The 12,796-nt window shown below is 35.9% G+C and overlaps 1 protein-coding gene and 1 non-coding gene across 2 annotated transcripts; one reads left to right on the forward strand and one right to left on the reverse strand.

Annotated features, from left to right (window-relative positions):
* The first annotated feature begins 6,888 nt into the window (after nucleotides 1-6,888).
* LOC101718675 (olfactory receptor 13C9-like) lies at nucleotides 6,889-8,999 on the forward strand. Its single transcript, XM_013073376.3, is given in 3 exon segments — nucleotides 6,889-6,968; nucleotides 6,971-7,657; nucleotides 7,660-8,999. Coding segments are annotated over 3 exon segments (954 nt in total). The 5' UTR covers nucleotides 6,889-6,895; the 3' UTR covers nucleotides 7,854-8,999.
* Nucleotides 9,000-10,845: 1,846 nt separating this feature from the next.
* Nucleotides 10,846-11,469, reverse strand: LOC101706245 (ADP-ribosylation factor-like protein 2-binding protein). The gene has a single exon (XR_015439952.1). It is a non-coding gene; the product is annotated as an ADP-ribosylation factor-like protein 2-binding protein (transcript).
* Nucleotides 11,470-12,796: the final 1,327 nt, after the last annotated feature.

Raw genomic sequence — 12,796 nt, forward strand, 5'->3', positions numbered from 1 at the left:
AAAGCTGGTCATGGTGGCACATGCCTGCAATTCCAGCACTCTGGGAGGCTAAGGCAGGAGGATTCCATGTTCAAGCCTAGCCTTTGCAATTTAGTAACTTCCCAAGAACCTGTATCAAAAAGAGAGGCAGGGCTATAAATGCAGATCAGTGTAAAGCCCTTGAGTTCAATCCCTAGTACCACCAAAACAAACAAAAAAACCAAGCAAACCTGAATTACTTGATAGCTTCTAGGTTATTGTTGAATGGTTAAAAAATTTCCAAACTTGTTGTGAACTTTAAAGTGCCACCCACAAATAAAATAACATGCAAATTCCAAGTTTTAGAGCCAAATACAATTATTTTTAGATTATTCATACACTTAAACTCAGTTTTCATTTAGTAATGTAAAAAATATGAAGTTACTTAATATGTATAAAAAGTTTATAACAATGCTTGGAAATTTGTGTGCTGTTATTATTAATAACCAATAATTGATATAGCCTAATGGATTCTATTTATCAATAAGAAATAACAGGATGAACAAAAGACTGAACAAAGTTATAAGAATATATTTTGAGTAAGGCTCTTAGAATAACACAAAAATAGATTGTAGATGGTGTAAGATCTGTCCCCAAGACTTCTGATTGGTTATTTAAAGTACAAAAACAGGTCTAATATAATTAAGTCTTTAGGGCATTATTCTTGAAATTTCCAAAAGTTTTGAACATCTTTCCCCTGAAGCAATTTAAAACCATGGCTTAGAAAGTGCAGAAGTCCCTGAGAGCAAGAAGTATTTAAATTATCTTCCTGAGCTTGAAGAAGATCCTTCAGAGAATTTCTTGGGCTGCACAGTGTGGCAGTGTTTGTGCACTGGCTTAAAGGGCAAATGAAATGTGCCATATTCCCTGAATTACTCAGTATTTGTCCTATTACTTTGAACTACCAGAACCAAAACACACTCCCTTTGAAAACATGTTTGGCTGTAATATATAGAAAAGTTTGAAATAATTTATCATCATTATTTTCCAGATAAGATTTCCTGTGACATTATGGCTCCCCAATAGTAACCCTTTCTTTAGAGAGTAATCAAACCTATGTAAAATTTTATAAGATTGCCTGAAAAAAGATCAAGGAGAAAGAATTCTGCTATGTGTTGCCTCCTAAAAGGTAAGTTGACTTTCCCTTTAAAGGTAATTGCTGGAAATTTATTAATAACATTAAGGGGAAGTCAGTCTTTATGAACTGAATTGAAACAAGTCATGTGTTGTGGGAATGGGATATTTCTTATTAGATAAAGTATATAAAGAATAGAAATAAAACATCCCCAAATAATTGTCTTAGATATAGTTAGAAAATTGAGGAAAAAGAAAATATGACCAAAAAAAGTATTTGCAAATCCAAGGTAATCTGAATATCCAAAACAGATGAATACTTAGGTATGCAATTTCTAACTGTAAATATTCATTTGATCAGAATATAGTTTCATGGTCCTTGCTTCATTACATGTATCTATATACTTAATGGTATATTATTTCTCTTTGGTCCTACAATTGTCAGCAAATCGCCACTCTTGATCAGACTACAAACATACTGTTTTTGGTAAAGTTCTGATTTTGTAGCAGTTTACCTCAAAGCATAAATTCTGTTTGGTTTGGTTCAGTTTAGCAAATGTTTTTCCAGCCCTAATCATGGGTGGACAACATTTTCCCTTAGTTTTCTATCCTGGAGCTTCTACCTGGGCATACTATTTGGAATTCTTTATTCCTTGTTCTTGAGTACATCTTTTTTTCTTTGAAAAAAGAAAGAAGAGCAATGAGTTGTTATCAAACAGAAAGAATTTTGACTTATGTTTGTGTATTTGGAGGATTGTTTTAAATATTTGAAAATTTCCTTTGTTTAGTAAAATATTTCTGTGGTGATTTTAGATGACTTTAGGTGAGACACAAACACAATTTAGACTTTAGATGAATGAACAGAAGGAGTCTTCATTTAAAAATCTCAGCCTCTAAATTCCTTGTTTGAAAATACGTTTTCTGTTATAATAGTTTAATGCTATTCACTGCAAAATGAGTTGACTTTGGTAGAATGTGGATCCATCTTAAATAATAGATCTGATAAAATATTAGCTTGAATTGGTTAAAAAGAGACTATATACATATGCTCTGATTGATGAAATTTTAATATATTCTTACAGGAAGGTGATATGGGAAATGTAAAAATTAAAAAAAATCAAACAAAATAGTGCTTACCATATGATATATGTTTTACCTTATTTATTTTGTCAGGAATTTCATAATAAGGGCATTAAACTTTCCATGTTATAGGTGAGGAGACTGAGACTCAGATAAATAAATTTCCCAAAATCACATAGGTAGTAACCAGCCAACACAGGATTTAAGTGCATATTCTTTCTATTAGGCAAAATGAACCTGAAATTATAGTAAGTTGTAAGGTGCAGTGGTTAGAAAACGGATTCTAACAGTGAGATTGCTTCTCAATCATCCTTCACCTGGGAATTGGAATTTGATTGGTTTGATTTATAATACAGTGTTAAGGAAGCAAATCTAAGATTGAGATAAAATAAATGTATTTAGCATACAAATGAATCCAGAGTATAGCAAGTGAAATTAATAAAAAAAAGATAAAATGTGATGAAAAATAAATACCCTAAAATGGCCAAAGGCACATCTGGGAGTTAGAAGGTGGCTGCAATAAGTTCGAAAGATTCAATTCAGGCTTTAAACTTGTGCTAAGTTTTGTGAATAGGATAAATGGTCTAAGTGCCTCTTTATTTCCAGAGACTACTTTTGCTTTGTGAATTAATTAGACCTCTTTCAATGGATTCTGTGTCCAGCGATGAGGGTATTACTGGAAATGTGCATGTCTATGTTGGGGGGCGGGTAGGGACTGTTTCCGATAAAAAAAATTGAAAGAAATGGCATGGGACTTTCTGAAGAATGTCTTTGGAGTTAACATATGTGATTTTGACACCCAAATTGATATTTCCATGAGGGATCACTCAAAGGGAGAAGTGTCAAAAAACTGCTCTTTTGGAATATGTCTCTTTAGTCACAAGCTTTTAGATCCCTTTCAGTGAAACTTAAATAACAATCATTAAAAGTTTGCATTAGAGAATGAGAAGACAAGCCAGAGACTGGGAAACAAAATATGCAAATCCCATGTATGATAAACTCATCCAGAATATATGAAGAACTCTGAAAATTCAACATGAAAACAACTTAAAATTGGCAAATAAAGGCCAGGCATGGTGGCACATGGGTTCAATCCTAGCACTCTGCAAGGCTGAGGCAGGAGGATCCCAAGTTTGAACATAGCCCTGGCAACTTAGTGATTTAGTGAGACTCTGACTCAAAATCAAAAAATTAGAAAGGGATAGGGATGTAGCTCAGTGTGAAGTCTCTGGGTTCAATCCCCAATATTACAAAAAAAATTAAATAAATAAAAGGCAAAAGATATGAACAAGTAACTAAAGAAAATATAAGGATGGCAGAAAGTACATGGAAAGATTTGATATCATTAGGCATTAGGGAAATATAAATTAAGACTATGATGAAATATCTCTATATCTATTAAAATCAATTAAAAAATTGTTGACAACACTAGGATTTTATGAGGATGGAAAGCAACTGGAACTCTCGTATGTTGCTGGTTGAAATGCAAAATTGATACAACCACTCAGGAAAATTATCAGTTTATTATAAACTTAAACATGTGCTTTTCATATAGTTATTATCTCACTATTGGATCTTAATCCTAGACAAAAATGACCACTTATATCTAAAAATGTGGCCACAACTACTTATAGCAACTCTATTCATAACTGCCCCAATCTGGAGACAACTCAATAGCCATTAAAAGATGAATTGATAGACAGTTATAGTACTTCATGCAATGAAATACAATTCAGCAATAAAAACTTGAATGAATCTTAGAGGCTTTATGCTGAGTGAAAGATGCTCAATTTGGTTTTATTTGCATGACATTCTGGAAAAAATACACTATAGAGATAAAAAATACATTGGTAGTTGCCAGAGTTTATGAATAGGTAGAAAAGGGAACTAAAAAAGGGTTGGTATGAAGGATTTTGGGAAGATATAGAAGAGATCTGGGATCTAGTTATGTGGTAGTTATTTGGATGTACACATATCTTAAAATTCTTACAGCTGAACATTAAAAAGACAAAAAAATCAATGGATAGTATAATATTTAAATGTAAGATAAATTAAAAATAAAATAGAAAAATCATTCTATCTCTTGCCCCCAAAAGAATTTGTATTTTAACAAGAAGGCTTCAAATTATTGAATTTTACATAGATTAGACCTGTTTTTTGACAATCAGGCACTGAATAAGATTGGGTTTATTTCTGATCATGCTTCCTTCAGATTCATTCACTTTTTTTTTTTTTTTGCTTAAATTCTTTTATTGGTACATTTTAGGTATACAATACATTTACATTTATTATTGGATGCTTCTACCTGTACATGATGTATCTGGGCTCTTATTTTTCCCCCATTCCCTGTGCTCCCTTCACCCTCTCCATCCTTCCCTATTTACAAAGACTTTGTTTCCATTTTTTCCTTTTCTCATAGTTTTTCCTTTCCCTTCTTTCCTTTCCCTTTCCCCTCTCACTTCCTCCACCCCTTTGGACCTTTTCTTCCTATTTCAAATTATCAATTATTCATTTTTAATCATTTTAATCCTTATTTACACTTTCCATTTCTCACACTAGAGAAACTATTCAGTATTTACACATATGTGTCCTATTTATTTCACTTAAGAGTATGGCCTCAATATGCATCCAGTTAGCTATAAATGTCTCTAGTTTCTTCTTCTTTATAGCTGAATAATACTCCATTTTATAAAAAAAAACCCCCCACATCTTCTTTATCCAGTTTCCAATTGATGGGTGCTTGGGCTGTTTCCAAGCTTTAGCTATTACAAACTGTGGTGCTATAAACATGGGTGCACATATATCACTGTGGTATGATTCTTTTAATTCTTTGGGGAAGATACCAAGCAGGGGAATAGCTGGGTCAAATGGTACCTCTAGCCCTAGTTCTTTGAGGTATTTCCATACTGATTTCCACAGTGGTTGCACCAGTCTACACTCCCACCAACAATGGAGAAGGGTTCCTTTCTCCCCACACCCCCACCAGCATTTGTTGTTGGTTGATTTCATGAGACTTCTAGACTGAATTGACAGATTCAGTAGAGTAGCTGGATGCAAGGTCAACACTCAAAACATAATAGCCTTCTTATATACAAATAACAGACTCGCTGAGAGAGAAATTAGGGAAATAATTCCTTTTACAATAGCATCCCAAAAGATGAAATACGTAGGAATCAATCTAACAAAGGCAGCAAAAACCTCTACACTGAAAGCTATAGCACTCTGAAAAATGAGATCAAAGAGGAAATAAGAACATGGAAAGACATCCCTTGTTCCTGGGAAGGAAGAACCAATATAGTGAAAATGGCCATACTTCCAAAACTGCTATATAGATTTATTGCAAGCCCAATTCCACTGAGCTAAATTCCAACAATATATTTCACAGAACTAGAGAAAACAATCCAAAAATTCATTTGGAACCAGAAGAGACCTAGAATAGCAAAGCAATTCTAGGCAACAGAGACATGACAGGAGGTATCACAATCCCCAACTTGAAACTATATTACAAAGCCACTGTGATAAAAGTAGCATGGTACAGGCAAAGAAACAGACCTGAGGATCAGTGGAATAGATTAGAAGATGCAGAAGCAACTCCAGACATACTCAGCCACCTCATCTTTGACAAAGGAGCTACTACCCTCATTGGAGGAAAGATAGCCTATTTAATAAATGGTGTTGTAAAAACTGGATTTCAACCTGCCAAAGATTAAAACTAGACCCATATCTATCACCATGCACTAAACTAAGATCGAAGTGGATTAGAGATCTAAATATTAAAACAGAAATACTGAACTTGCTGGAAGATAAGTTAGGTAGAACTCTCGAAAACACTGGCATAGGAAAATACTTTATGAACAAAACCTCAGTAGCAGGGTAACTAGCAGAAAGAATCAACAACTGGGATCTCTTATTAAAAAGCTTCTGCACTGGAAGAGAAACCACCAATAGAGCTAAGAGACATCCTACAATGGGGGAAAAAGTTTTTAGGAGCTGTCCCTCAGACAAAGGACTACTATCTAGAATATATAAAGAACTCAAAAAATCAGACCCTCCAAATTCAAAGACCCAATTCAAAAATGGGCATCTGAAATGAAGACATTTTTCAGATAAAGAAGTAAAAGCAGCAAATAAACATATGAAAAAATGTTCAACATCACTGGTCATTTGAGAGATGCAGATGAAAACAATACTGAGATTCCACCTCACTCCAGAAAGAATGATTCATTTCTTTTAGTACTCAATGTATTACTGTTAAGATAATCCTGAGCTTCCTTTTAAAGTAACTTGTCATTTATCTGATGTAATGTGTTCTGTATTACTTTTATGGTTAATAAGAATTTCAGATAAATAAGAACCACAGTATGCAAGCTTGAATTTTAATCATTATACTACTTTAGGCTTAACTCTCTTACTTTAGATTTCCTTATCTTTAAAATGTTAATATTGTAGTATTTAAAAGACATAATATATGAAAACAACTTCACCAAGTCCTAGGCCAGAATGAGTAATCAATACATTAACTTCACTCTCCAAATTCTTTCTACATTTTTCATTTCTTTCCCTTTTTGCTCTTCCTCCCCTTCCTTATTTCACTTCTTCCATCCTCTTATTGGGTTAATTGCAAATTTTTGTATGTATGGATTGTCATATACAGATTTGCTATTGCAAAGAAATCATTATTAATTTTTTTTTGAATTCTTACAGGTAGAAGAGAAACAGTAAAATGGAATGGAAAAACCAAACTATTCCGGTGGAATTTATTCTGAAGGGGCTTTCTGGTTACCCAAGGCTTGAGCTTCTCTTTTTTGGCTCATTTTAATAATGTATGTGGTCATCCTTCTGGGCAATGGCACCCTTATTATAATCAGCATTTTGGATGCTCACCTGCACACCCCTATGTACTTCTTCCTGGGAAACCTGTCCTTCTTGGACATCTGCTACACTACTGCCTCCATTCCTTCCACACTGGTGAGCTTCCTCTCCCAGAAAAAGACCATTTCCTTCTCTGGTTGTGCAGTGCAGATGCTCCTTGGTTTGGCCATGGGAACAACAGAGTGTGTGCTCTTGGGAATGATGGCTTTTGACTGCTATGTGGCTATCTGCAACCCTCTGAGATACCCCATCATCATGAGCAAATTTTCCTATGTCCCCATGGCAGCTGCATCCTGGTTTGCAGGGTTTGTCAACTCTGCAGTACAAACTGCATTGGTGGTACAACTACCTTTCTGCAGAAATAATGTCATCGATCATTTCCTCTGTGAAATTCTGGCTGTCATGAAGATAGCTTGTGTTAACATATCAGACAATGAGTTTATCATGCTCATGGCTACGACGTTGTTCACTTTGGTGCCACTGCTCTTGATTTTCCTTTCTTACTCATTAATTGTTTCCAGCATCCTCAAGATAAGCTCTTCTGAGGGTAGAAGCAAAGCCTTCTCTACATGCTCAGCCCACCTGACTGTGGTGATAATATTCTGTGGGACTATCCCTTCATGTACATGAAACCCAAGTCTAAAGACACACTTGATTCAGATAACTTAAATGCTACCAACAAACTTATATCCATGGTCTATGGGGTGATGACTCCCATGATGAATCCTTTAATCTACAGTCTCAGAAACAAAGACATGAAGGAAGCAATTAAAAATCTAGTGAACAAAGGTTCTTTTGCTAGTGTTTAGGAAAGATTTTGGATTGTGAACAAATTGGATATTGTTGAAATGTGAGAATTGTGTTGGAATTTTCATTAGTTTTATTCTTTCTTTGCCTTTTCATGTATTTTGTTAAAATTTTTGTAATGAGATGTAGCATTTAAGAATTGTTACATGTTCATAAAGAATTTTTGAGATACAAGAGAGTGGGATAAGAAAAAATGAGGCAACATAACAGGGAGAGATAGTCATTTTCTAACATTTTGAACAGAATGTTTGCATTCTGTATTTTTTGCAGTATTGGCATTATGTGTCTTTTTATGTTGATTTTTTTGCATACATAACATTATTTCTTAGGCCACAGCTCATAATATCCTTCATAATACAGAAAGCTTTCTGTTATAGAAATAAAGCAAAACAGAAAAAAATCCTAAAATACTTCATTCACTCTCCACTGGAGAGTTTTTTGATTCAATTTTACATTAATCTCTAAATCATATAAAGCCATTAAATGCCATGTGCTTTTCAACATTTACAATTTTTTTCTGTGGCACTCTAAGGATGCTGAGTATTGGAACTACAGAGGAAGTAGATAAATAGTGTTTAAAGAGGAGGGGTTTTACAATCAATGAAGATGTTCTTGTTTTATGTCCTTTACTTCTTTCAACTCACATGTTAGTATTAGCATAAAAAATGCAAAATTAAAATGGGTATGAAAATTAGCCTACTGCCTCAGGTATAACACGGATCAATATTATGTTGGATGGAGAGTAGTATCAGTTCCTATTTAGAAGACACCAGATTTCTTTGATATCCCAAGAAAAGGCCAATACTTTTCCAAATCTTAAGAGAATATCCAAGCTCTTGATTTTTAGTGAGAATATCTGTGTTCATGTCTTCTCTCTTTTACTAACTAGCTTTGAGATCTTCGTGATCTGAAGGCGTACAAAGTTGAGGGATGTCAGAGAAGAGATGGCATTATTTTGCAATGGTTTCCTTGGATTTCTCCTCAACATTTTTTAATTTATCTGAAGAATACTTCTAATTTCCTGCCTAAGATGAGTGAGAGGAGTATGTTCATAGTGTTAAGAATTCAATTTAGCTGAATAAATTGTATATCGATGGATCAGTAAGTTCAGTGTATGTTGAGCACAAGCATTTTATACAAAGATTAAAAGTTTGTGGATTATTTGGGCATATTCATTTATTTCATCTTTTTGAGCTTACTTTCTAATTTTAGTGAAAAAATATGAAAAAGTTGTGAATTATATTTAATTACGAAGGCTTCTATTATAGTTATTTACAGATTAAATCTGATGTTAAAGTGTGAGACTATCAATATATCAGATTCACACTCTAACAAAGCAGGTGTAAGAACCTATCAATTCCCATACGAATCAGGTATTTTATTTTTTGATCCATGGGCCATCTTGGATATTCAGACACTAATATTATTTTCTTTTCTTTTTTTTTTTTTTTGCTAATATTATTTTTCTGACAGTTTAAATCCAACTATTTCCACAAACTGGCCGGCATGACTGATCTAGCTAGATTTTGATAGAAAATTAAAGCAAGAAAAAATTTAAAGCACATATTTCTTCTCATCTTCATGTGTTTGAATTTTCTGGGCAGATACACTGTCATTATAATACTGATTGATATTTTCTTATTATAATACTGATTGATATGTATTGCTTTAACACTTTACTCACCAGAAGTTTTTCCATTCAGAGTATTTACTTTGAAAGCTCATGGGGGATGATTTGGTGGTTACTAGCAACATTTCTTTCTTGCTTGGGAGCATAATCAGATGTACTTTCTTTTTTTTTTCTTGCAAAACACCTCAAATTTTACTCATGGTACAAAAGTAAGCAACACATTAGCACAGAAAAACACATAGCTTGTAGCTTATCCTTTAAAACCAGAATGGCCAAGTGAAGTAAAAAGAAGTACAGGTTCTTATTTTCACTATAAAAAATGAAATCAAAAGTACACATTAGGAATTGATCTGTTTTTCTTCTTTGTAGAGACATGACTTATTTTTAGGTTGACAATGGTCTACCAAACACTGTGCTAAGTCAGATCTGGCAGGTGACCAGCAGAGGGTCCACTGCCCCAACTCATGCTGAGCCGGACAGAGATCACCATGTTGGCAGGAGAGGTTTGGACAGGAAGAAGAAATTGCAGTCTGTACCTATTCCAACAGAAACCCAACAGAGTGGCTTGTACAGAAAAGATTTAAGCAAGCACACAGAAACACTCTTAACATACTTTGACAGCAGGATAGCATTAGTTTACTACCATAGAAAGATAGCTTTAGTCTATCTGCAGCACATGCATCCACAGCAATGTAGAAAGCACTTTTGCCTCCACAGCACTGACAACTACAGAGCACACAGCATATAATACTTTGATCTTTAAGTGGGTAATCATGGAAGTTCCATATCCACTAGGTTAGCCTGAGTATTCATCTATAAAAATATTTTTTTGAAAATAATATTTAAAAAGGGACTTTCAGAAACAGGGAGACTACATCAGGACCAGCAGAACTCAGTGTTACAAGGACAGCAGATGAGACAGGAGTAGATTTTTAATGGAGCTTTCAGGTAAAGGGAATCTCTCTTGGTCACTTCCTCCAGCCAGGACAGTGGTCATAGGAGATTCTGAGATCTCAGGCTGGGTGGGTGGCTCAGGCGAGTGACTCCCTGGATTAATATTCCCTAACAAAAACTCCACTGAGGGTTAAGGTCTGAAACCCTGTCCTATGTAAAAAAGAGCTATGAATACACAAAAGGACTCATGCAAAGCCTGCAGGGACAGAGGGTTGGCTAGAGTTGGCTCCTGTACACTGCAGACAGCCACACTGGCACGCACGCTGGGGGTGACTGGCATGGGGTTGCTCTAGAGCCTGACTCAGAAGCGCCTGAGTGAGGTGTCCACAGGAGAGAAGCACTAGGGTTACTAAATATAGGAAGGTGATTCAGAGAAATGGGGTTAGGAGGACCAGATCATGTTTTTGACCCACCCACCAATACTTAAGATGAATGAAGGGCTGCAGTACAGTCAGTCTTTCCAAGATGCACTCTTCGGTTGTCTTTAGCTGAAGTCTCTGAGCTGTTTAGCTGGTGACATCCAGAATGATCCCATTCATTACCTAGTGCTGCAGATTGTTCTGGGAAGCTCGCATTGTAGATGATTTGCACAACGATGTCACTACCAAGCCACTGCTTAAATCCAGCCCCTGGCCTCCCTTTTCTGCTCTGTAGTCTAGAAACATTTCTTTAAAAGCCAGAAAATCTGTAAATGTGAGCAGCATGACAAAGATGTCACCAGCCACTTCATCTTTATGGTGCTGTAACGTTGTCGTGAAGGCTGCCATGCTGAACCCTGGGATCTGCTCCAGCAGCTGCTCCTCAATGTACTTCTCCACTAGAGAAATATATTCATTAGAAATGCGTGTGTAGGTGAGTTTATTCTCCTCTGTGTCTTCAAACTCCCGGTAGTACTTGTCCATGAAATTTCTCTGTAGTAATTGGGACTCAGCATCCATGATAATGTCCTCTAAATATCCGACCACAGCATCAAATTCTGCGTCCGAGGCAGAGGAGATGGACAGCACCAAGTTCGCCTCCTCCAGGACGTCCATCGTAGGGGAGCCGCATCTACCTGCGTGGGCACGCGGGCTCCTTGGCCTCTTACCACGCCCGCGGCCCGGGCTCAGCTTCGGCTCTATTTTGCGGAGCTGGCACCTGCATCAAGGGCACGGCGGCCAGCTGGCAAGGGGAGGCCTCGCCGCCCAGCCAGCTCAGGACCTCTGTGTGAGGCCAGGCTCTGGTGCCCTTGCGGGGCCAGGCCGCTCCGTGAGAGCTGCCTCTGCCACGGGTCCTGAAGTCAGTTACATACCGCCGCAGTCAGATGTACTTTCATGGTATACCAAGTGTTTATCATTGTATGTATCTGTTCCTGAGTGACCTACCATGTTGCAAAATCTGTAAAGGTCAATTTCTCTATATTCCTTGTTTTCTCTATTCCCACTGCACTTAACTTAGAACATAACATATAATATCATTTAGTATACATTTTAAACCCACAAAGGGGGAAACTATATGAAAAGAGGGGCAACGGGAGAGAAACATTCATTTATATTTCCTTTTAGTCCTCAAAGAAGTTTATGGTTAGGAATTAAGAGCAGAGATGTAGCAGATAATCCAAAATTAATTTTTTTCTTCAACATTATTGTGGTTTTATGCTTGATACATTTTCAACTACTCTAAGTCTAAGAGCATGTTAACTTTTCATGGTGCTGGGGTTTCTGGAATGGACACTTAAGATAAAAGTGTAAAAATGCATTGGCAATCAGTAATTCACATACATTATTGTGCTAAAATCTTATGACATGGGCAATAGTGGTTTTATAGTACTTTATAGATGAGACTGCAAAAGTCAGGGCTACAAAACCTCATAACATGCAAGTTATAGGGAAGCATACACATCCTGCTATTCTTTCTGGAGTCAGTCTTTTTATACAGCATGCTACTTTTCCAGTTTCTACTCACCACATCTAATACCAGTATCTCTCAGCAGCATATCTAAAATGACCAACATGTCTCCAAAAATGATGCTTTACCACTATTTATTCATAAGAATTAATTCTTAATTTAGGGGAAAACCCGAGTTTAGTTGGGATGCGAGAGGAAGAGAGAGTTGACATTAGTGCTAATCTTCCAGAAAAAACTCTTTAGAAACTCAAAAGATTTTTCTTGTTTCAGTGGAGATATTATCTTACAAAAAATGAATGTTTTTCACACTTACAAAATGAAAATAACATCCTTGAAAATATATGTTCTAGTAAATCTTGTACTTTAAAATCATGTTTTCCATTCTTTTGTCAAAATCCACTTCCTAAGTAGGGTTAGATTCCATGCTGCTTGGTTTCATGTATCTGGAATTTTCTGGGAATGTACTATTATTCA

Source organism: Heterocephalus glaber, unplaced genomic scaffold, assembly GCF_053883595.1.
Source record: "Heterocephalus glaber isolate CG9 unplaced genomic scaffold, H.glaber_assembly_v1.0 deba00001481, whole genome shotgun sequence".
In the NCBI taxonomy this organism is placed as follows: Eukaryota; Metazoa; Chordata; class Mammalia; order Rodentia; family Bathyergidae; genus Heterocephalus; species Heterocephalus glaber.